The 21,264-nt window shown below is 32.4% G+C and overlaps 3 protein-coding genes and 1 pseudogene across 3 annotated transcripts; all 4 read right to left on the bottom strand.

Annotated features, from left to right (window-relative positions):
- Nucleotides 1-4,098: 4,098 nt before the first annotated feature.
- On the bottom strand, nucleotides 4,099-4,561 carry LOC147394810 (histone H2B.4-like; annotated as a pseudogene).
- Nucleotides 4,562-8,427: 3,866 nt separating this feature from the next.
- Nucleotides 8,428-9,117, bottom strand: LOC147394811 (histone H2B.9-like). The gene has a single exon (XM_086453678.1). The coding sequence runs from the start codon at nucleotides 9,067-9,069 to the stop codon at nucleotides 8,671-8,673; it is 399 nt and encodes a 132-aa protein (XP_086309804.1). The 5' UTR covers nucleotides 9,070-9,117; the 3' UTR covers nucleotides 8,428-8,670.
- Nucleotides 9,118-15,541: 6,424 nt separating this feature from the next.
- LOC147394812 (histone H2B.11-like) lies at nucleotides 15,542-16,102 on the bottom strand. Its single transcript, XM_086453675.1, has one exon. The coding sequence runs from the start codon at nucleotides 16,003-16,005 to the stop codon at nucleotides 15,607-15,609; it is 399 nt and encodes a 132-aa protein (XP_086309801.1). The 5' UTR covers nucleotides 16,006-16,102; the 3' UTR covers nucleotides 15,542-15,606.
- Nucleotides 16,103-19,179: 3,077 nt separating this feature from the next.
- LOC147394813 (histone H2B.9-like) lies at nucleotides 19,180-19,834 on the bottom strand. Its single transcript, XM_086453680.1, has one exon. The coding sequence runs from the start codon at nucleotides 19,785-19,787 to the stop codon at nucleotides 19,389-19,391; it is 399 nt and encodes a 132-aa protein (XP_086309806.1). The 5' UTR covers nucleotides 19,788-19,834; the 3' UTR covers nucleotides 19,180-19,388.
- Between the last annotated feature and the right edge of the window lie 1,430 nt (nucleotides 19,835-21,264).

A 21,264-nucleotide genomic window follows, 5' to 3' on the forward strand; every position in this document is an offset into this window, starting at 1 on the left:
GCTTGACTCGACCTAATTTTACTCAATCGAGATTTTAAAAATATCTGCCGAGACATCTCGTGAGGTGATGTGAATCTTGAGACATCTGTATCATTGCTGAACAAAACTGAAATGACTCTCCAACGAGATTTAAAATCATGATTGGAAGAACTTTGAACATTAATTTTTCATGTTTTACTCCTACTCTTAGAATTTATGTTTTTTTATATACTCAAATCTAACTTTTATATCTATGAGATATGGTTTCGATAGATTATGGTTATTGGGCCTAAATGTGCAACAAAGCATTTTCAGAAGGATAACATCAATTGCTTCTTTGTCTTAAAATAATAAATTAGTGCCTTTGATCTCCGATCACCATTCGCCTCTACATGCTTCCCATATATATACATATTTTCATGTGAGGAACTGTTCCCATATTTCTAGGATTTTGTCAAAAGAACGCTACCTATATATATATCAAATTACACTTATGGGTGTCTCAATTGTTCATTGTGCATGTTCAAACTATTTCAATCAATTTTCCATTATATCATCTATTTTTTTATTCATAAATTTTGCGGGAAAAAAAAATCCGCAATCTTCTTTGAGATTTGCAAAGTATGTCAAGGGTGTACTCGCACAAGATTCTCTGACGTTCAAGACAACTCTCAATTCACGTAGGTTTTTCAGATATCTTTCATATCCCTATGTTCCCTCCTTTAATAAAATTCGCTACCATCTTTGCATCGAGACATCTATTTGTTAAGTGCTCAACATTCTACTTCATAAATCATAGGTGACCTTATGGTTATTTTGTGAATCTTTCTTTATTTTTACTACTTATACATCGATCATTTGATATATTTGAATTGCATCTTTACTATAACCATCTAGGATTATATTATATTAGATTACATCCTCATAAATCCTTCCATCTTTATGATCATTTGAATTTAAATGACAAAAGTGGTCAGTCTAGGGTTACTAAAGTAGCTCTAAGTATATCTTATCTTGTTCTTAATAATCGTAAAATTATTAATTTCTAACATATTCAGTCATAGTTCTTACATCAATCGGTGTTATATCATTCGTCTTTTACCTTTATCATCAATCCTTGATACAAATACATTACGACTAAAAAATGTCATATTCGTCTTTATACACGTAGTTAATAATGTTAATATGCTCATCTATAACTCTTTTTAATACTCACCAAATTAGCTAAGCAAAATTTTTATTTGGACCTTGTAAAAAATTGCGGCGATACAGACGTATTTTTATAGAATAATGATTTTTTGAACCCCCCCCCCCCCTCTCCCCTTCTAACATACATCTCCATCACATAATCGCAGATCATTTACCTTGGGATACGTAGCATCATAAATCTATTTCTTATGTATCCCTAGGCAAATGATCTATGATTCTGTGATGGGGGCGTGGGGGTGTATATTAAAGGGGGGCGTCAAATTATCACAACTCAATTTTATATGGAGCTATGGACCAAGGAACAAATGATTGCGAACTCGTTGATGAATCTACATAGGTGAAGTTGGCCTAATTGGTGAACTTTATTGTTGGATACTAGCTACTTTCTTGGGTGGTCAATCATAAGATTTAGGCATATTTTTTATTTGTGGCATATTAGATCCAATAATTAAATCTAGAATAAACCTGACTTGGGTGTGTTAAGAGGTGGGTCTTCCAAGTCTTGAAGCTTGATCTAAATAGCAAAGATGGAAACATACACATAATGCCCATTTTCACACTCTTATCAACTAACGTTGTTATTCCATAATATATGGAAAATGTCATTATATAGTGAAAAATTGAAAAAATGCTAACAACTACTTGCAGACGTCATTATTCAATAGGCCCCAAGAAGGCAATTTTAAATCTCGTCGAGATCAAGATTACTCACCCGAGTCATCTTGGAATCGTTTACCAACGATCTGGAAATACACGGTGTCTCAACATTTTCACATCATCGAGCGAGATAATAGAGATGTCTCAGATGGTATTTTGAAAATCTCGGCCGAATCAGTAAAACTTGGCCAAGTCAACTGGCGATTTTTAGATTTTAATTAAAATATGATTTTATGATTAAACATCTTCTAATCTATCTTATTTTATTAAAAAATTATTATTATTTTAATTCAAATATATGTGAATCAATCATTATATATCATGTTAAATGGTTTGCCTCATCTAAGATGAGTTGACTTTGTAGAGACAAGTCAGTCTCATCCATGGCCAGGACGAGACGACAAACCGAGTTTTGAACCCATGATCTGATCAGGTCATTACAACCATCAGATATACACACTTGTTAGGAGTTGGGACCTTTGGAACACTCTTTTGAGACCAAGGACCTCTTGAATGTTTCATCGTAGGATTTGGAGCACTTATACAGAAAAAATGGGCCTAATGTATCATTGGACTTGCATTATGAGCTTTATCATTGGATTTGGGCATTATGGGGTTCCTGAATATTTTTAATAAAAAAGCTATTCTTTGGTAGGTTGGGAGAATTGTGGAGGGAATTCAATGGTTGTGATTTTTTTAGGGGTATAATTGCTCATTTTCCCCGAAAAATGAATTCTGCTTCGGACGATGTTTCCTAGGGAAGGAAAATGTTTTCTCACCCCACCCCTAAGGAAATAATTTACAATGCTAGAGACCTCTACAAAACATTTAAATCCCCTCAAATAAGAAATCCCAAAAAATAAAAAACCCTAAGAAAATATTATAGGATTGCACTTTTTGTATCCCTAAAAAAATTGGACCGGGACTCTACCCTTTCACCCCAGCCCATTGATCAGGAGTTTGCGTAGAGCAATAGAATACAAGACATTTATTGTGCAACATGACATTTATACAATAACATACACGCACGACTCAAAAAATAGGCAATCACACCAATAAGATTATTTTGGTGGATATCTAGGATTAGTTGGGAATGTCATTTGGAGAGCAAAGGTATATTTTAACAAATCAAGTTATAAATCTTTATAGGTAAATCAAGAAAATTTCATCTCTATATGAAATATGAACTTTGAAACATTAAAGTCTTCACAGATTTACTTCAATTAAGATTACTTGCTACCAACATTAAGGATACCAAAAATTTTGATCCATCAAACAAGTTTGAACAAGGAAATTATAGAATTATGCAAGATGTAACATAAAGACTCAACAATGTTAAATTGTACTAGAATTTAAATTATCTGTTTTTTATATTTCAAAAATGTGATAATTACGTGTTCTTCCAATCTTTTAAAGGATAAAAATAAGAACCTTCTTCTTTGATCCTCACCAATTCCAATCTTCAATTCCAAAGCTGAACTAAGAAAATTGATGTCATCGACATCTTAATTATCAAACACAAAACTACCATAGCTGATCAATCTAAACTACCTGATTTATTCAGTCAATTAGATGGTCAAAAAACTTCAAATCCAATTGAACAACTCAAATGTATTTCAAAAGAAAACAAATAAATTTATCCAAAATTCAAATCCAATCTCTAACATACTGAAATATTTCCCCTTTTAAAAACAAAATGTTGAAATCAACTTTAAATCTAATCTAAGAACTTGTAAACTTCGTCAATACCTTAATTGTTGCGGAAAAACTCCCTTCGACTAATCAAGATTGATAAACTACGAAGATAAAATCAAATAAAACAAATAACACAAGAGATTTACATGGTTCTGCAAAATTGTTTTACATCCAAGTGCGATGATGATATTTTTTTATTGAGGAAAACTGCAAAAATGCAATACAATTTTTAGGATTTTTGAACTTGGAATATATATGACATCCTAAGGTAAAACACACATTTGCCCTCAAACCTCTCCTATAAGATACCCAAAAAAACTCAAGTTAGGGTTAGAAACCAACATTAATAACATCGATATCTTGATTATAAAACACAAAACTACCACATCCGACCAATTTGAACTAAAATAGAATCAATTATATGTAAAAGAAGAAAACTGACAAATTATCAAACCCAATTGAACAACTCAAATGTATTTCAAAAGAAAATCAACAAATTTATTCGAAATTGTAAATCCAATCTGTAACATACCAAATTATTTCCCTTTTAACAAAGAAACTACCATTAAACCTAATCTAAGAACTTGTAAACTGTATCACCGCTTTAGTCCCCTCAGAGACTGCATGTTTTGCCAGCTCACTAGGCAATGTGAGACGCATAGCAGTCTGGATCTCCCACGACGTGATCGTAGACTTCTTGTTGTATGGAGCAAGTTTCGATGCCTCTTGCACAAGTTTCTCAAAGATATCGTTGATGAGGTTATTCATGATCCCCATAGCCTTGCTTGAGATCCCGATATATGGATGAACTTGTTTCAAAACCTTGAAAATGTAAATATTATAGGTTTCAACAGCTTGCTTTGATTTCTTCTATTTTTTTTAACAGATGAAGATTCCTCCTTTGAGACCTTTGAAACCTTCTCTGCGACTGGTTTCTTCTTGGCAATTGACTTCCTTCCATCCTTTGGCACCATTGATTCTGACGAAATTGATAATCGAAGGTGGCAAAGAAAGAGATGAAAAGGTTTTGACGGTGAAGGTGGCGAGTTCAACGAAGTTTGATTGGTATTTATAATTGTTTGTGAGGGGAAGGTAAATTTGTACGAACATTTTTGATTAGTTGGATGAGAAAGTTGCGGATTGAGGGTATTTTGGGCAGTGGGGTTTAGTAGATGAGATCGTAATCGTTCATTTGTTGTCGGGGGTATGTTTAAAGGGTTTTGTTAACATGTTAGGGCACACGTTTAGGTGCATTAAATACATCTCGAAAATTGAATTTCCTACCAAAAAATGCTTCAAAAGGTTTCTATATAAAAAATTTCCTCAAATACTTATTTCCAAGGTGTATTTAACACACTTAAACGTGTGCCTTTAATTAGGGCACACGTTAACAATACCCAGGTTTAAATGGGGAAAAACTTTGAAGCGGGCAGTCCGCTTTAAAATTTAGAAGAAACCACCTCCATTGTATTACACCTGGCATTTTTAAGGAGGTATTTCAAAATTTTGCAAAAATGTAGGGGTATGAAAAAAATTCAAAATGCCACATGTCATGTAACGAGCAGATTCCTTGACATCTTGAAGTGGGTTGCCCTTAGACTTTTTAAATGGTTTGTTATGTAATAATTAAAATTTCATGTTTGTCCCCGAGAATCTCTAGGGAACGTTTGCAATCTCTCCTATTGGTTGGATACATGAATCTCTTACTGTCTCTAGCATCTATTTCCATGTATTGGTGAATACTTAACCTTAGTCTACCCGGGAGACTAATTGAAATGACCTAAAAGTCCTAGTCTTAAACTTCTAGCTTTAAAAAACAGAAAAAAAAAAATTTCTTTAAAAAATCCATCACCTTCAAGCCCTTGATCCCATTGTCGCAAAATTCTTGGAATTTTTCAATGACAAAAAAAAAAAAGTCAAATTCTCTAGAGACCTGACAATATTTCGACAAATCAATGGATTAATCTATAATTTATCAATGAATAGTGGAATATGGCAACTTTTTTTTTAAACCTTTCACCCTCCAATTTTTTATTTTCCTTTTGTTCGTCCAAGGAGTATCCCCCCATTTTTTTTGTCACATGTTATGACGGATAAGTAGTCACATTTCTGTGGAAGAGTACATAGAGATTCGAAGTCACAACTTGGGGAGCACACCAAGTCGCTTTTTGCCATCTCAGCTAACCTCGGAGGGCACCCCCCAAATTTTACTTTCTCTAACATCCAAATCTCATGATCAAGATAGGATTTTTAGACATTACATGAAAAAAAAAAGTGGTAAATTCAATGTCAAGGTTTGTTGAATTTAGTCCTTATTTCACATAATGTTTAAAATAATTGCGTTGAATTTGTCCAATGGGTTTTGGTAAGAAACACAAAATCTTCCTATGTAAATTATCCAAAAAAAATCTGATTTTTTATTTACAAATTTTTTCTCAAATTTCTTTGAATCAACTAATTGATATCTCATTGTACATTACCAACTAAGTTTTTGTAAGTTTTTTCTAAGATATCATTTTCAGTAGATAATATAATTAATCCACTTAGATGAACAAAATGTAATTATGTTCCCTAAACCATTTGAAATTAGAAAGAAATGACTAATTAACATGAGATTGAACCCTCCTCCCAACACGACACGTGGATTTTTTTATTTTATTTCACTCTTCCACTTTCTATTAATATTTGGCATACCTCCTTAGGGACACAATGTATAATCTAAAGGAGATGGTTCTACTGAAATTTTTTGGCACTCTTCAAAATTTTTTTTTTTTTTTTTTTCAAGACGCAGAGGACGAAAACTAAGAACTTAAAAAATAAATAAATAAATAAAAATGATTTTCTGATGCCCCCTTGCATGGCATGTATAAGAACCATAGATCTTTTTTCTCGAGATACACAACCACACATATTTAGGGGGATGTGTAGTTGTGTATCAGGAAAAGATTTGTGGTTCTAGCCCATGCCAAGCTAGGGAGTGTATGGGGGCGTATGTTAGAGGGAGCGTCAGAAAATCATGGCTCATAAAAAACATAGAAACGTTATTTTTCACAGTTGAATTTTAATTTTAAATTTAGAAATTTAGTTGTTATCCATTTTCAACATTTTGGATCAAGTGCAAAAAAGATTATTATTATTATTATTTAAATTTGAGTTTGAAATCTGCACGCATGAGGTGTTGTATTGCCAATTTGGTAATTTGTGTGGGCCCAACAACCCTTTTGTAAATTTGAAATCTTACTAAGTTAGTTAAGTTAGTCTTACTCATAATTTTATATATCAGAACGGAACATCACATATTTTGACGATTTAGATAGGCAAGGGCTTTTTTGACATCAGAAAATATGTGAGTACAAAACGTTGGATTGTCCAGCGATTTCAAAAACATACTAACAGTCCAACGTGTTCAAAAAAATCAGCTCAATCTGAACTTCTAAATTCATCAAAAGTGATTTACAAATTATTGGCAAAAATTGGCAAAAAATTGATGGTCCACATTCTAAATCACTTTTAATGGGGTAAGAAGTTTTAGATTGGACTGGGTTTTTTTTTTTTCAGATGATCTTCCCATCATAGAGATCATCTTCACAAAAAATCAGCTCAATCCGAAACTTCTAACCTATATTTTGAAAATTTATTAATATTACATTGTTTTTTCATATGTCCCTTGATCCGTTCTCATATATATATATATATATAAATATTACTTTTTTGATAAATAATTAAAAATATTTTTTATATATAAAATTTCAAAATAAAACATTGGACTAAAGTGACGATTCATTTTTAAAGCCTTTGATTAGACTAAAAGACCTTGTGTTTTAATGGATTTAGAGCATGATCTTTAGATGGTTGAATTGTTTTTTTTTTTTTTACCTTGAGTGAAAAATTCGTCACCTGGGCTCGAGGCGAAAGAGCTTCTTTGTCTTTCCATCGGATGATATGAAAATGATTTTTTATATAGCCGTGGGATCAAACTTACCTGTTTGGGTGTATGGCCCCAAGAAGCATGGTTTTAAAACTTGTTTTGACTTCTTGTCTCATCCAGGAACAAGATTGAGACGTCTCAGATGAGATATCCGATTTATATGAGTCGTCTTGGATGATATTTTAAAAAATGCCTTAAATTATAACAAACAATATCTTTGAGGCGACATGTCAACTCGTCTCGTGGCAAATTGTTCTAGAATTTAAATTATCTCTTTTTTACATTTCAAAAATGTGATAATTACATGTTCTTCCAATCTTTTAGAGGATAAAAAATAAGAACTTTCTTCGATGACCCTCACCAATTCCAATCTTCAATTCCAGAGCTGAACTAAGAAAATTGATGTCATCGAAATCTTAATTAACAAACACAAAACTACCATGGCTGATCAATCTAAACTACCTGATTTATTCAGTCAATTAGATGGTCAAAAAGCTTTAAATCCAATTGAACAACTCAATGTATTTCAAAAGAAAATAAACAAATTTATCCAAAATTCAAATCCAATCTCCAACATACTGAATTATTTCCCCTTTTTTAAAAAAATGTTGAAATCAACATCAAATCTAATCTAAGAACTCGCAAACTTCGTCAACACCTTAATTGTTGTGGAAAAACTCCTTTCAACCGATCAAGATTGATAAACTACGAAGATAAAATCAGAGAAAACAAATAACACAAGAGATTTACGTGGTTCGACGAAATTGTCTATGTCCACGGGCGGTGATGATATTTTTTTATTGAGGAAAACTGCAAAAATACAATACAATTTTTAGGATTTCTAGGGTTTTTGAACTTGAAATATATATGGCATCCTAAGGCAAAACACACATTTTTAATTACGAAAATGCCCTCAGACCCCGCCTACAAGATACCCAAAAAAACTCAAGTTAGGGCCAAAAACCAACATTAATAACATTGATATCTTGATTATAAAACACAAAACTACCATATCCAATCAATCTGAACAAAAATAGAATCAATCAGATGTAAATGAACAAAAGTCACCAATTATTAAACCCAATTGAACATCTCAAATGTATTTCAAAAGAAACTGAACAAATTTATTCGAAATTCTAAGTCCAATCTCCAACGTACCAAATTCTTTCCCTTTTAACAAAGAAACCACCATTAAATCTAATCTAAGAACTTGTAGACCTCATCACCGCTTTAGTCCCCTCAGAGACTGCATGTTTCGCCAGCTCACTAGGCAATATGAGACGCACAGCAGTCTGGATCTCCCACGACGTGATCGTATGCTTCTTGTTGTGTTGAGCGAGTTTCGATGACTCCATTACAAGTTTCTCAAAGATATCATTGATGAAGCTGTTCATGATCCCCATAGCCTTGCTTGAGATCCCAATATCTGGATGAACTTGTTTCAAAACCTTGAAAATGTAATTATTGTAGGTTTCAACGGCTTGCTTTGACTTCTTCTGTTTCTTCTTGGTAGATGAAGATTCGTCCTTTGAGACCTTTGAAACCTTCTCTATGACAGGTTTCTTCTCGACAATTGGCTTCCTTCCGGTGTTTGGCGCCATTGATTCCGACGAGATTGATGATCGAAGGCAATGAAGAGAGAAATGAAAGGGTTTTGACGGTGAAGGTGGCAAGTTCAACGAAGTTTGATTGGTATTTATAGTTGTTTGTGAGGGGAAGGAAAATTTGTACGAACATTTTTTATTGGTTGGATGAGAAAGTTGCGGATTGAGGGTATTTTGGGCAGTGGGGTTTAGTAGATGTGATCATAGTCGTTCATTTGTGGTCGGGGATATGTTTAAAGGGTTTTGTTAACATGTGCCCTAAAGGCACATGTTTAGGTGCATTAAAACGTCTTGAAAATTGAATTTCCTACCAAAAATGTTTCAAAAGATTTTTTATACCAAAAATGCTTCAAAAGATTTTTTATACCAAAAATGCCTTCAAATATTTCTTTCCAAGGTGTATTTAATGCACCAAACGTTTGCCTTTAATTAGGGCACACGTTAACAATACCCATGTTTAAATGGGGAAAAAGCTTTGAAGCGGGCAGTCCGCTTTAAAATTTTGAAGAAACCACCTCCATTGGATTACACTTAGCATTTCCAAGGAAGTATTTCAAATTTTGGCAAAAATGTTAGGGCATGAAACAAATTCAAAATGTCACATGTTATGTAACGAGCAGATTCTTTCACATTTTGAAGCAGGTTGCCCGAAATTTTTAAATGGTGTGTTATATAATAAAGAATTTTTCATGTTTGGGCTTGAGAATCCCTAGGGAATGTTTACGATCTCTACCGTTGGTTGGATACACAAATCTCTTTAGGTATATTATTTATAGAAGCTAGCTCTAGTTCTAGAAGTTGACTTTTGGAAGAAGCAGAAGTCCAGAGCCTGAAAAGTCACATCTAGTAGAAGTTTGTTCATTACAAAAGCACATGAGATAGAAATTGATGTTCGTTTGACAGCTTTTTATTGCTGGATTCTGGTAAAATGATTAGAATTCCCCTAATGTCGATAATGCATCTAGAATGCACAAAAAATGTTCAGAATACCTTAATAAATATATAATTACACTATATATATACCTTAAAATAATTATTTTAATTTTTATAAATTTTATAATTCTATCGAAATTTCTACTGCATCTCCTCTTAAAAATGAACATATGATAAAGAAAATACCTACATAATACACAATCTAACATCAATATAAAGATGAAGGGTGTTTTAGTAATAAAGTAGTGATGATGAATTACTTTTGGTCTTGGTAGTAAAGATGAAGGGTATTTTGGTAAAGATTAATGGTATTTTGGAAGATGAAGGGTATTTTTGTAATTGAAAAAAATGAAGGGTATTTTGATAAAGATGAATGATATTTTAGAAGATGAAGGGTATTTTGATAATTTTCTTTTTATTTTTTAAAGTTAAGTTTAGTTGAAAATTTGATCAAAGATGAAGGGTATTTTGATAATTTCATTTTATTTTTTTAAGGTTAAGTTTGGTTGGAATTTTGATTAAAGATGAATGGTATTTTGGTAATTGATAAATATGAATGGTATTTTGATAAAAATGAAGGGTATTTTGGTAATTTCCTTTTATTTTTTAATGTTAAGTTTGGTTGAAATTTTGATTAAAGATGAAGGGTATTTTAGTAATCTCATTTCATTTTTTAAGGTTAAGTTTGGTAGAAAATTTGATTAAAAATGAAAGGCATTTTGGTAACTATACTTGAGTCATTTTACAGTTTTAACTTCCCGCAAAAACCATTTGATGAAACCCCTCTTGGGTGACTTCTTTTAGGAGTTATTTTTGGCTTCAATTGAAATCCGTGGAAGCCAAAAAAGTCTAAACGAACATCATTTCATCTATTTTTTTTTTTTTTTTTTAAAAGCAAAAAAAGCTGGCTCCTGAAGCTCAAAGGAATAATACCTTACTATCTCTAGCATCTATTTCCACGTTTTGGTGAATACTTAACTTCAGTCTACTCAGGAGACTAATGGAAATGACCTAAAAGTCCTCGTCTTCAACTTCTATCTTTAAAAAAAAAAAAAAAAATCTTTAACAAATCCATCATCTTCAAGCCTCAGATCCATTGTCACAAAATTCTTGGAATTTTTCAAAAAAAAAAGTAAAATTCTTTAGAGACCTGACAATAATTCGACAAATCAATGGATTAATCTTTAATTTATCAATGAATTGTGAAATATAGCAACTTTTGTTGTTTTACCTTTCACCCTCAAAATTTTTTTTTTCCTCTTTTGTTCGTCCAAGGAGTATCCCCACATTTTGGTGAGACAAATCTACCTAGGGCCGCACGCACCATTCTATCTTGTTACATGTTATGACAAATAAGTAGTCACATTTCTATGAAGGGGTATATAGAAATTCGAAGTCACGACTTAGGGAGTACACCAAGTCACTTCTTACCATCTCAGCTAACCCTCAGTGGGCAGCCCCCAAATTTTACTTTCTCCAACATCCAAATCTCATGATCAATTTTAATTTTAAATTTAGAAATTTAGTGGTTGTCCATTTTCAACATTTTGGATCAAGAGCAAAAAAGATTGTTATTATTATTTAAATTTCAGTTTTTCAATGAAATCTATAGGTATGTGTTGATGTATTGCCAATTTGGTAATTTGTGTGGGCCGAACAACCCTTTTGTAAGTTTGAAATCTTACTAAGTTAGTCAGGTTAGCCTTACTCATAATTTTATTTATCAGAACGGAACATCTGATATTTTAACGATTTAGAAAGGCAAGGGCTTTTCCGACATCAGAAAATATGTGAAAGTATAAAACGTTGGATTGTCCAGCGATTTCAAAAAAATGTTAACAGGCCAACGTGTTCAATTGTTTTTTATAAAAATAAAAAATAAAAATTATTACTTTCTTTTTTTGATAAATAATTAAAAATAATCTTTTTTTTATTTTTATTTTTATTTTTATTTTTATTTTTTATAATTCCCGAATAAACATTGGAGTACAGTTACGATTCATTTTTAAAGCCTTTGATCAAACTAAAAGACCTTGTGTTTTAATTAATCTAGAGCATGATCTTTAGATGGATGAGTTGTTTTTTTTTCTCCCTTGAGTGAAAGATTCTTCACCTGGGCCCGAGTCGAAAGAACTTTGTCTTTCCATTGGATGATATGAAAATGATTTTTTATATACCCGTGGGATCAAACTTTACCTGTTTGGTATTAGCCCTAAGAAGCATGGTTTTAAAATATGTTTTGACTTCTTGTCTCATCCAAGAACAAGATTGAGACGTCTTAGACGAGATATCCGATTTATATGAGTCATCTTGGACGAGATTTTAAAAAATGCCTTAAATTAGAACAAACCGTATCTTTGAGACGACTTGTCAGCTCATCTCGTTGATGGATGATACCAAGAAAACTTGGATGAATCGTCCCGTTTCAAAAGAGATTTAAAATCATGCTGAGAAGTCCTCATCTCACTTGAGGGCCATTCAAATTAACCATTTTGTATTGAAGGCATTACAAATTTACAAAAAACATAACCATGTTCTACCACATTGGTAGCCTTCCATAGACGTAGAACAATATAAATAGAGGAGCTTCTATTGCTACAACTACTTTTACTAAGAGCACCTTGAGATTCACGCGCTAAATATGACAAAATTTCGATTTTGATTAAGATTGCAATTTGGGAGGTTTGGAAGATAAACCCAAGCTTAACTCAAGTAGCAGAACCCTCAGCTTGGCCATTGGGCTTAAACAGAGCTTGATATTATAAAATCGGGTTGAGTTCGGGTTAGCTCAAGTTTAGATAATTTTGGAGGTTTGGTCGCGTTGAGCAGGATTGGACTCCTTGAATAACCATAATTTCATTTTGATTGAAAAATAAATTAAATATTTTATATAAAAAAATATACAAAATCAAAAATAAAACTACTGGTAAATAAAATCGCATACAACCTTCAAATCCATCATTGCAAGAATATTTAGAAAAATCATACTAAACCAAAGTTCACAGAGTGTTGATAATATGATGTGTTTTTGGCACACGCCCTTGACGCCCCGTAATGTGTTTGCTCACAACCCAATAAAAGTTTGACATGTGGTGTAAAAGGGATTTAGTGACATTTTTACCCCTTATGAAATTATGAAATTCAAAGCATATCCCTAAACCCTTCCCTTCTCTTCTTTCACTCTAGAAACTCATCATCTTCCCCACTAATCTTCTCTCTTCTCCGATTTCCATTGTTAGATGCTGTCGCACTTATCGTCATTTTCTCCGTCACCACTCCTCCTTTGTCTCGGTAAGTTGTTATTTTGAAAATAAAATAGAAATCGATCGTTCTACTAAAAGAAGATGTGTTCTTAATATCTTTTTTAGTCTCTTTTGTTTCCAATCAATTATTTTCTTTGTTTCAATAGAGATAGAGAGATGGATTTGAATTTGTATTCAATTTGTTAGATGGGTTTAATACGAGATTTGATACAAAATAGAATTCGAGTCATCTTGGTATCGTTTACCAACAATACGGATGAACACGGTGTCTCAACATTTTCACATCATCTAGTGAGATAAACGAGATGTCTTGGATGGTATTTTGAAAATCTCGGCAAAATCAGTAAAACTTGGCTGAGTCAATTAGGATTTTGTAGATTTTGATTAAAATATTTAATTTTTTTCTAAATCAAATTATTTATTATATAATAAAATATGATTTTATGATTAAACATCTTCTCATGTATCTTATTTTATTAAAAAATTATAATTATTTTAATTTAAATGTATGTAAATCAATCATAATAAATAATTTTTTGTCTCATCTGAGATTAGTTGACTTTGTAGAGACAAGTCAGTCTCGCCATGGGCGAGACGAGACATCAAACAGAGTTTTAAAACAGGTCTTTGTAACATTTAGATATAAAAACTTGTTAGGAGTCAGAACCTTTGGAACACTCATTTGGGGCACTTATACAGCAAAAATGGGCCTAATGTATCATTGGACTTGTGCATTATGGGCTTTGTCATTGGATTTGGGCATTATGGAGTTCCTGAATATTTTCAACTATAAAGCTAATCTTTGTTATGCAGGGAGAATTGTGGAAAGAATTCAATGGCCATGATTTTTTAAGCATAATTGCTCATTTCCCCTGAAAAATGAATTTCTGCCTCGGATAATGTTGCCTAACGCAGGAAAATGTTTTCTCATACACACCCCTAAGATAATATTACACGATTGCCTTTTTTGTATACTTCAAAAAATTGGACTGGGGCTCTATCCCTTCACCCCAGTCCGTTGATCGAAACTCTGCGTAGGATAATAGAATACAAAACATTTATTGGGTTACAAGACATTTATACAACATACACGGACGACTCAAAAAATAGGCAATCACACCAACAAGATTATTTTTGTGGACATCTAGGATTAATTGGGAATGTCATTTGGAGAGTAAATGTATACTTCAACAAATCAAGTTGTAAATCTTTATAGGCAAATCAAGCAAATTTCATCTCTATATCAAATATGAACTTTGAAACATTAAAATCTTCATAGATTTACTTCAATTAACATTACTTGTTACCAACACTAAGGATACCAGAAATTTTGATCCATCAAACAAGTTTGAACAAGGAAATTACAGAACTATGCAAGATGTAAAATAAAGACTTAACAATGATAAATTGTATTAGAATTTAAATTATCCATTTTTTTTTTTTACATTTCAAAAATGTGATAATTACGTGTTCTTTCAAACTTTTAGAGGATAAAAAATAAGAACCTTCTTCTATGATCCTCTCCAATTCCAGAGCTAAACTAAGAAAATTTATGTCATCGACATCTTAATTATGAAACACAAAAATACCATTTATAGTTGATTTATTCAGTCAATTAGATGGTAAAAATACTTCAATTCCAATTGAACTACTTAAATGTATTTCAAAAGAAAAAAAATAAATTTATCCAAAATTCAAATCTGATCTCCAACATACTAAATTATTTCCTCTTTTAAAAATAAAATGTTGAAATCAACAATAAATCTAATCTAAGAACTTGTAAACTTCGTCAGCACCTTAATAGTTGTGGAAAAAGTCCTTTTGACTGATCAAGATTGATAAACTACGAAGATAAAATTAGAGAAAATAAAGAATACAAGAGATTTCGTGGTTCAGCAAAATTGCCTACGTCCATGGGAAGCGATGATATTTATTTATTAAGAAAAACTGCAAAAATACAATACAATTTTTAGGATTTCTAGGGTTTTCGAATTTATAATATTTATGGCATCCTAAGGCAAAACATTCATTTTTAATTACGAAAAATGCCCTCTAACCCCGCCTACAAAATACCCAAAAAACTCAAGTTAAGACCAGAAACCAACATTAATAACATCGATATCTTGATTATAAAACACAAAACAACCATATTTGATCAACTGAGCAAAAATAGAATCAATTAGATGTAAATGAACAAAAGTCACAAACTATCAAATCCAATTGAAAAACTCAAATGTATTTCAAAAGAAAATGAACACATTTATTCGAAATTCTAAATCCCATTTCCAACATACCAATTTATTTCCCTTTTAACAAAAAAACCACCATTAAACCTAATTTAAGAACTTGTAAACTTCATCACCGCTTTAGTCCCCTCAAAGACTGCAAGCTTTGCCAGCTCACAGGGTAATACGAGACGCACAGCAGTCTGGATCTCCCTCGCCGTGATCGTAGGCTTCTTGTTGTATTGAGCGAGTTTCGATGACTCTTGCACAAGTCTGTCGAAGATATCGTTGATGAAGCTATTCATGATTTCCATAGCCTTGCTTGAAATCGTGATATCTGGATGAACTTGTTTCAAAACCTTGAAAATGTAAATCTTGTAAGTTTCAATAGTTCGCCTTGATTTCTTCTGTTTCTTTTTGGCAGATGAAGATTCGTTCTTTGAGACCTTTGAAACCTTCTCTACAACTGGTTTCTTCTCGACAATTGGCTTCCTTCCGGCGTTTGGCACCATTGATTTTGCCAAAATCGATGTTCAAAGGTGACAAAGAGAGATAAGAGGGTTTTGACGGTGAAGGTGGCGAGTTCAACGAAGTTTGATTGGTATTTATAATTGTTTGTGAGGGGAAGGTAAATATGTACAAACATTTGTTATTGGTTGGATGAGAAAGTTGTGGATCGAGGGTATTTCTGACAGTGGGGTTTAGTAGATGTGATCGTAGTCGTTGATTTGTGGCCGGGGGTATGTTTAAAGGGTTTTGTTAACATGCGCCCTAAGGGCACACGCTTAGGTGCATTAAATACATCTCGAAAATTGAAATTCCTACCAAAAATGCTTAAAAGATTTTTTATATCAAAAATATTCTCAAATACTTATTTCCAAGGTGTATTTAATGCACCTACTTTTACTAAGAGCACCCTGAGATTCATGCGCTAAATATGACAAAATTTTGATTTCGATTAGGACTGTAATTTGGGAGGTTTGGAAGGTAAACCCAAGCTTAACTCAAGTAGCAGAACCCTCAGCTTGGCCATCAAGCTTAACCCGAGCTTGATATTATAAAATCGGGTTGAGTTCGGATTAGCTCAAGTTTAGATAATTTTGGGAGGTTTGGTCGGGTTGGGCAAATTGGGCTCCTTGAATAATCATAATTTCATTTTGATTGGCAAATAAATTAAATATTTAAAAAAAATATATACAAAATCAAAAATAAAACTACTGGTAAATAAAATCGTGTACAACCTTCAAATCCATCATTGCAAGAATATTTAGAAAAATCATACTAAACCAAAGTTCACATTAGAGTGTTGATAATATGATGTCGTTTTTGGCACACGCCCCGTAATGTGTTTGCTCACAACCCAACAAAAGTTTGACATGTGGTGTAAAAGGGATTTAGTGACATTTTTACCCCTTATGAAATTATGAAATTCAAAGCATATCCCTAAACCCTTCCCTTCTCTTCTTTCACTCTAGAAGCTCATCATCTTCCCCACTAATCTTCTCTCTTCTCCGATTTCCATTGCTAGATGTTGTCGCATTTATCGTCATTTTCTCCGTCACCACTCCTCCTTTGTCTCGGTAAGTTGTTATTTTGAAAATAAAATAGAAATCGATCGTTCTACTAAAAGAAGATGTGTTCTTAATATCTTTTTTAGTCTCTTTTGTTTCCAATTAATTATTTTCTTTGTTTCAATAGAGATAGAGAGATGGATTTGAATTTGTATTCAATTTGTTAGATGGGTTTAATATGAGATTTGATACAAAATAGAATTTGAGTCATCTTGGTATCGTTTACCAACGATACAGATGAACACGGTGTCTCAACATTTTCACATCATCTAGCAAGATAAATGAGATGTCTTGGATGGTATTTTGAAAATTTCGGCAAAATCAGTAAAACTTGGCTGAGTCAATTAGGATTTTGTAGATTTTGATTAAAATATTTAATTTTTTTTTAAATCAAAATATTTATTATATAAATAAAATATGATTTTATGATTAAGCTTCTTCTCATGTATCTTATTTTATTAAAATATTTTAATTATTTTAATTTAAATGTAAGTAAATCAATCATAATAAATGGAGTTAAATTTTTGTCTCATCTAAGATTAGTTGACTTTGTAGAGACAAGTCAGTCTCGTCCATGGGCGAGACGAGACATCAAACAGAGTTTTAAAACAGGTCTTTGTAACATTTAGATATAAAAACTTGTTAGGAGTCAGAACCTTTGGAACACTCATTTGGGGCACTTATACAGCAAAAATGGGCCTAATGTATCATTGGACTTGTGCATTATGGGCTTTGTCATTGGATTTGGGCATTATGGAGTTCCTGAATATTTTCAACTATAAAGCTAATCTTTGTTATGTAGGGAGAATTGTGGAAAGAATTCAATGGCCATGATTTTTTAAGCATAATTGCTCATTTCCCCTGAAAAATGAATTTCTGCCTCGGACGATGTTTCCTAACGCAGGAAAATGTTTTCTCATCCACACCCCTACAATAATATTACACGATTGCCTTTTTTGTATCCTTAAAAAAATTGGACTGGGGCTCTATCCCTTCACCCCAGTCCGTTGATTGAAACTTTGCGTAGAACAATAGAATACAAGACATTTATTGGGCTACAAGACATTTATACAACATACACAGACTACTCAAAAAATAGGCAATCACACCAACAAGATTATTTTTGTGGACATCTAGGATTAATTGGGAATGTCATTTGGAGAGCAAAGGTATACTTCAACAAATCAAGTTGTAAATCTTTATAGGTAAATCAAGCAAATTCCATCTCTATATCAAATATGAACTTTGAAATATTAAAATCTTCATAGATTACTTCAATTAACATTACTTGCTACCAATACTAAGGATAGTAGAAATTTTGATTCATCAAACAAGTTTGAACAAGGAAATTACAGAACTATGCAAGATGTAAAATAAAGACTTAACAATGGTAAATTGTATTAGAATTTAAATTAGCCATTTTTTTTTTTTTACATTTCAAAAATGTGATAATTACGTGTTCTTCCAAACTTTAAGAGGATAAAAAAAAGAACCTTCTTTTATGATCCTCTCCAATTCCAGAGCTGAACTAAGAAAATTTATGTCATCGACATCTTAATTATCAAACACAAAACTACCATTTATAGTTGATTTATTCAATCAATTAGATGGTAAAAATATTTCAATTCCAATTGAACTACTTAAATGTATTTCAAAAGAAAAAAAACAAATTTATCCAAAATTCAAATCTGATCTCCAACATACTAAATTATTTCCCCTTTTAAAAACAAAATGTTAAAATCAACATTAAATATAATCTAAGAACTTGTAAACTTCGTCAGCACCTTAATAGTTGTGAAAAAAGTCCTTTTGACCGATCAAGATTGATAAACTACGAAGATAAAATTAGAGAAAACAAAGAATACAAGAGATTTCGTGGTTCAGCAAAATTGCTTACGTCCATGGGCGGCGATGATATTTATTTATTGAGGAAAACTGTAAAAATACAATACAATTTTTAGGATTTCTAGGGTTTTTGAATTTATAATATTTATGGCATCCTAAGGCAAAACATTCATTTTTAATTACGAAAAATGCCCTCAGACCTCGCCTATAAGATATCCAAAAAACTCAACATAAGGCCAGAAACCAACATTAATATCGATATCTTGATTATAAAACACAAAACAACTATATCTGATCAACCTGAGCAAAAATAGAATTAATTAGATATAAATGAACAAAAGTCACAAACAGTCAAATCCAATTGAACAACTCAAATGTATTTCAAAAGAAAATGAACACATTTATTCGAAATTCTAAATCCAATTTCCAACATACTAATTTATTTCCCTTTTAACAAAGAAACCACCATTAAACCTAATCTAAGAACTTGTAAACTTCATCACCGCTTTAGTCCCCTCAAAGACTGCAAGCTTCGCCAGTTCACCGGGCAATACGAGACGCACAGCAGTCTGGATCTCCCTTGTCGTGATCGTAGGCTTCTTGCTGTATTGAGCGAGTTTCGATGACTCTTGCACAAGTTTGTCGAAGATATCGTTGATGAAGCTGTTCATGATCCCCATAACCTTGCTTGAGATTGTGATATCTGGATGAACTTGTTTCAAAACCTTGAAAATGTAAATCTTGTAGGTTTCAATAGTTCGCTTTGATTTCTTCTGTTTCTTTTTGGCGGATGAAGATTCGTCTTTTGAGATTTTTGAAAACTTCTCTACAACTGGTTTCTTCTCGACAATTGGCTTCTTTCCGGCGTTTGGCGCCATTGATTTTTGCCGAGATCGATGTTCAAAGGTGACAAAGAGAGATAAGAGGGTTTTGACGGTGAAGGTGGCGAGTTCGACGAAGTTTGATTGGTATTTATAATTGTTTGTGAGGGGAAGGTAAATATGTACGAACATTTCTGATTGGTTGGATGAGAAAGTCGTGGATCGAGGGTATTTCTGACAGTGGGGTTTAGTAGATGTGATCGTAGTTGTTGATTTGTGGCCAGGGGTATGTTTAAAGGGTTTTGTTAACATGCGCCCTAAGGGCACACGCTTAGGTGCATTAAATACATCTCGAAAATTGAAATTCCTCCCAAAAATGCTTAAAAGATTTTTTATACAAAAAATATTCGCAAATACTTATTTCCAAGGTGTATTTAATGCACCTAAGCGTGTGCCTTTAATTAGGGCACATGTTAACAATACTCATGTCTAAATGTGGAAAAAACTTTGAAGCGGGCAGTCTGTTTTAAAATTTTGAAGAAACCACCTCCATTGGATTACATCGTCCATTGCCAAGGAGGTATTTTAAATATTGGCAGAAATGTAGGGGCATGAAACAAATTCAAAATGCCACATGTCATATAACAAGCGTATTCCTTCACATTTTGAAGCGAGTTGCCCTCGGTCTACTCAGGATACTAATTGAGACGACCTAAAAGTCCTCATCTTCAACTTCTAGCTTCCAAAAAAAAAAAGCATTCTTTAACAAATCCATCATCTTGAAGCCCAACCCATTGTTGCAAAATTCTTAGAATTTTTCAAAAAAAAATAAAATTGTAAAATTCTCTAGAGACCTTATTATAATTCGACAATTCAATGACTTAATCTTTAATTTATCAATGAATTGTGGAATATGGTTACCTTTTTTTTTTTTTTTTAACCTTTCACTCTCCAATTTTTTTTTTTTAACATTTTGTTCGTCCAAGGAGTAGCCCACTGTTTGGTGAGACAGATCTACCTGGGGCCGTGCGCACCATCCCATCTTATAACATGATATGATGGGTAAGTAGCCACATTTATGTGGAGGAGTATATAGAGATTCAAAGTCATGATTTGAAGAGCACACCAAGTTGCTTCTTACCATCTCAGTTAACACTCGATGGGAACCCTCCAAATTTATTTTCTCCAACATCCAAATCTCATGATCAAGTTAGGATTTTTAGAGATTACATGAAAAAAAAATGATAAATTTGATGTCAAGATTTGTCTAATTTAGCCTTTATTTCACGTGATGTTTAAAATAGTCGCATCGAATTTATCCAATGGGTTTTGGTAAGAAACACAAAAGCTTTCTATGTAAATTTTCAAAAAAAATCCGATTTTTTTATTTACAAAAACTTCTCAAATTTCTCTGAATCTACTAATTGATATCTCATTGTACATCACCGACTAAGTTTTTGTAATTTTTTTTAAGATATCCTTTTCAAATTGTAATTATGTTCCCTAAACCATTTGAAATTTCAAAGAAAGGACT

The sequence above is a fragment of the Akebia trifoliata genome, chromosome 9 (assembly GCF_017979445.1).
Source record: "Akebia trifoliata isolate Shusen 1 chromosome 9, ASM1797944v1, whole genome shotgun sequence".
Classification (NCBI taxonomy): Eukaryota; Viridiplantae; Streptophyta; class Magnoliopsida; order Ranunculales; family Lardizabalaceae; genus Akebia; species Akebia trifoliata.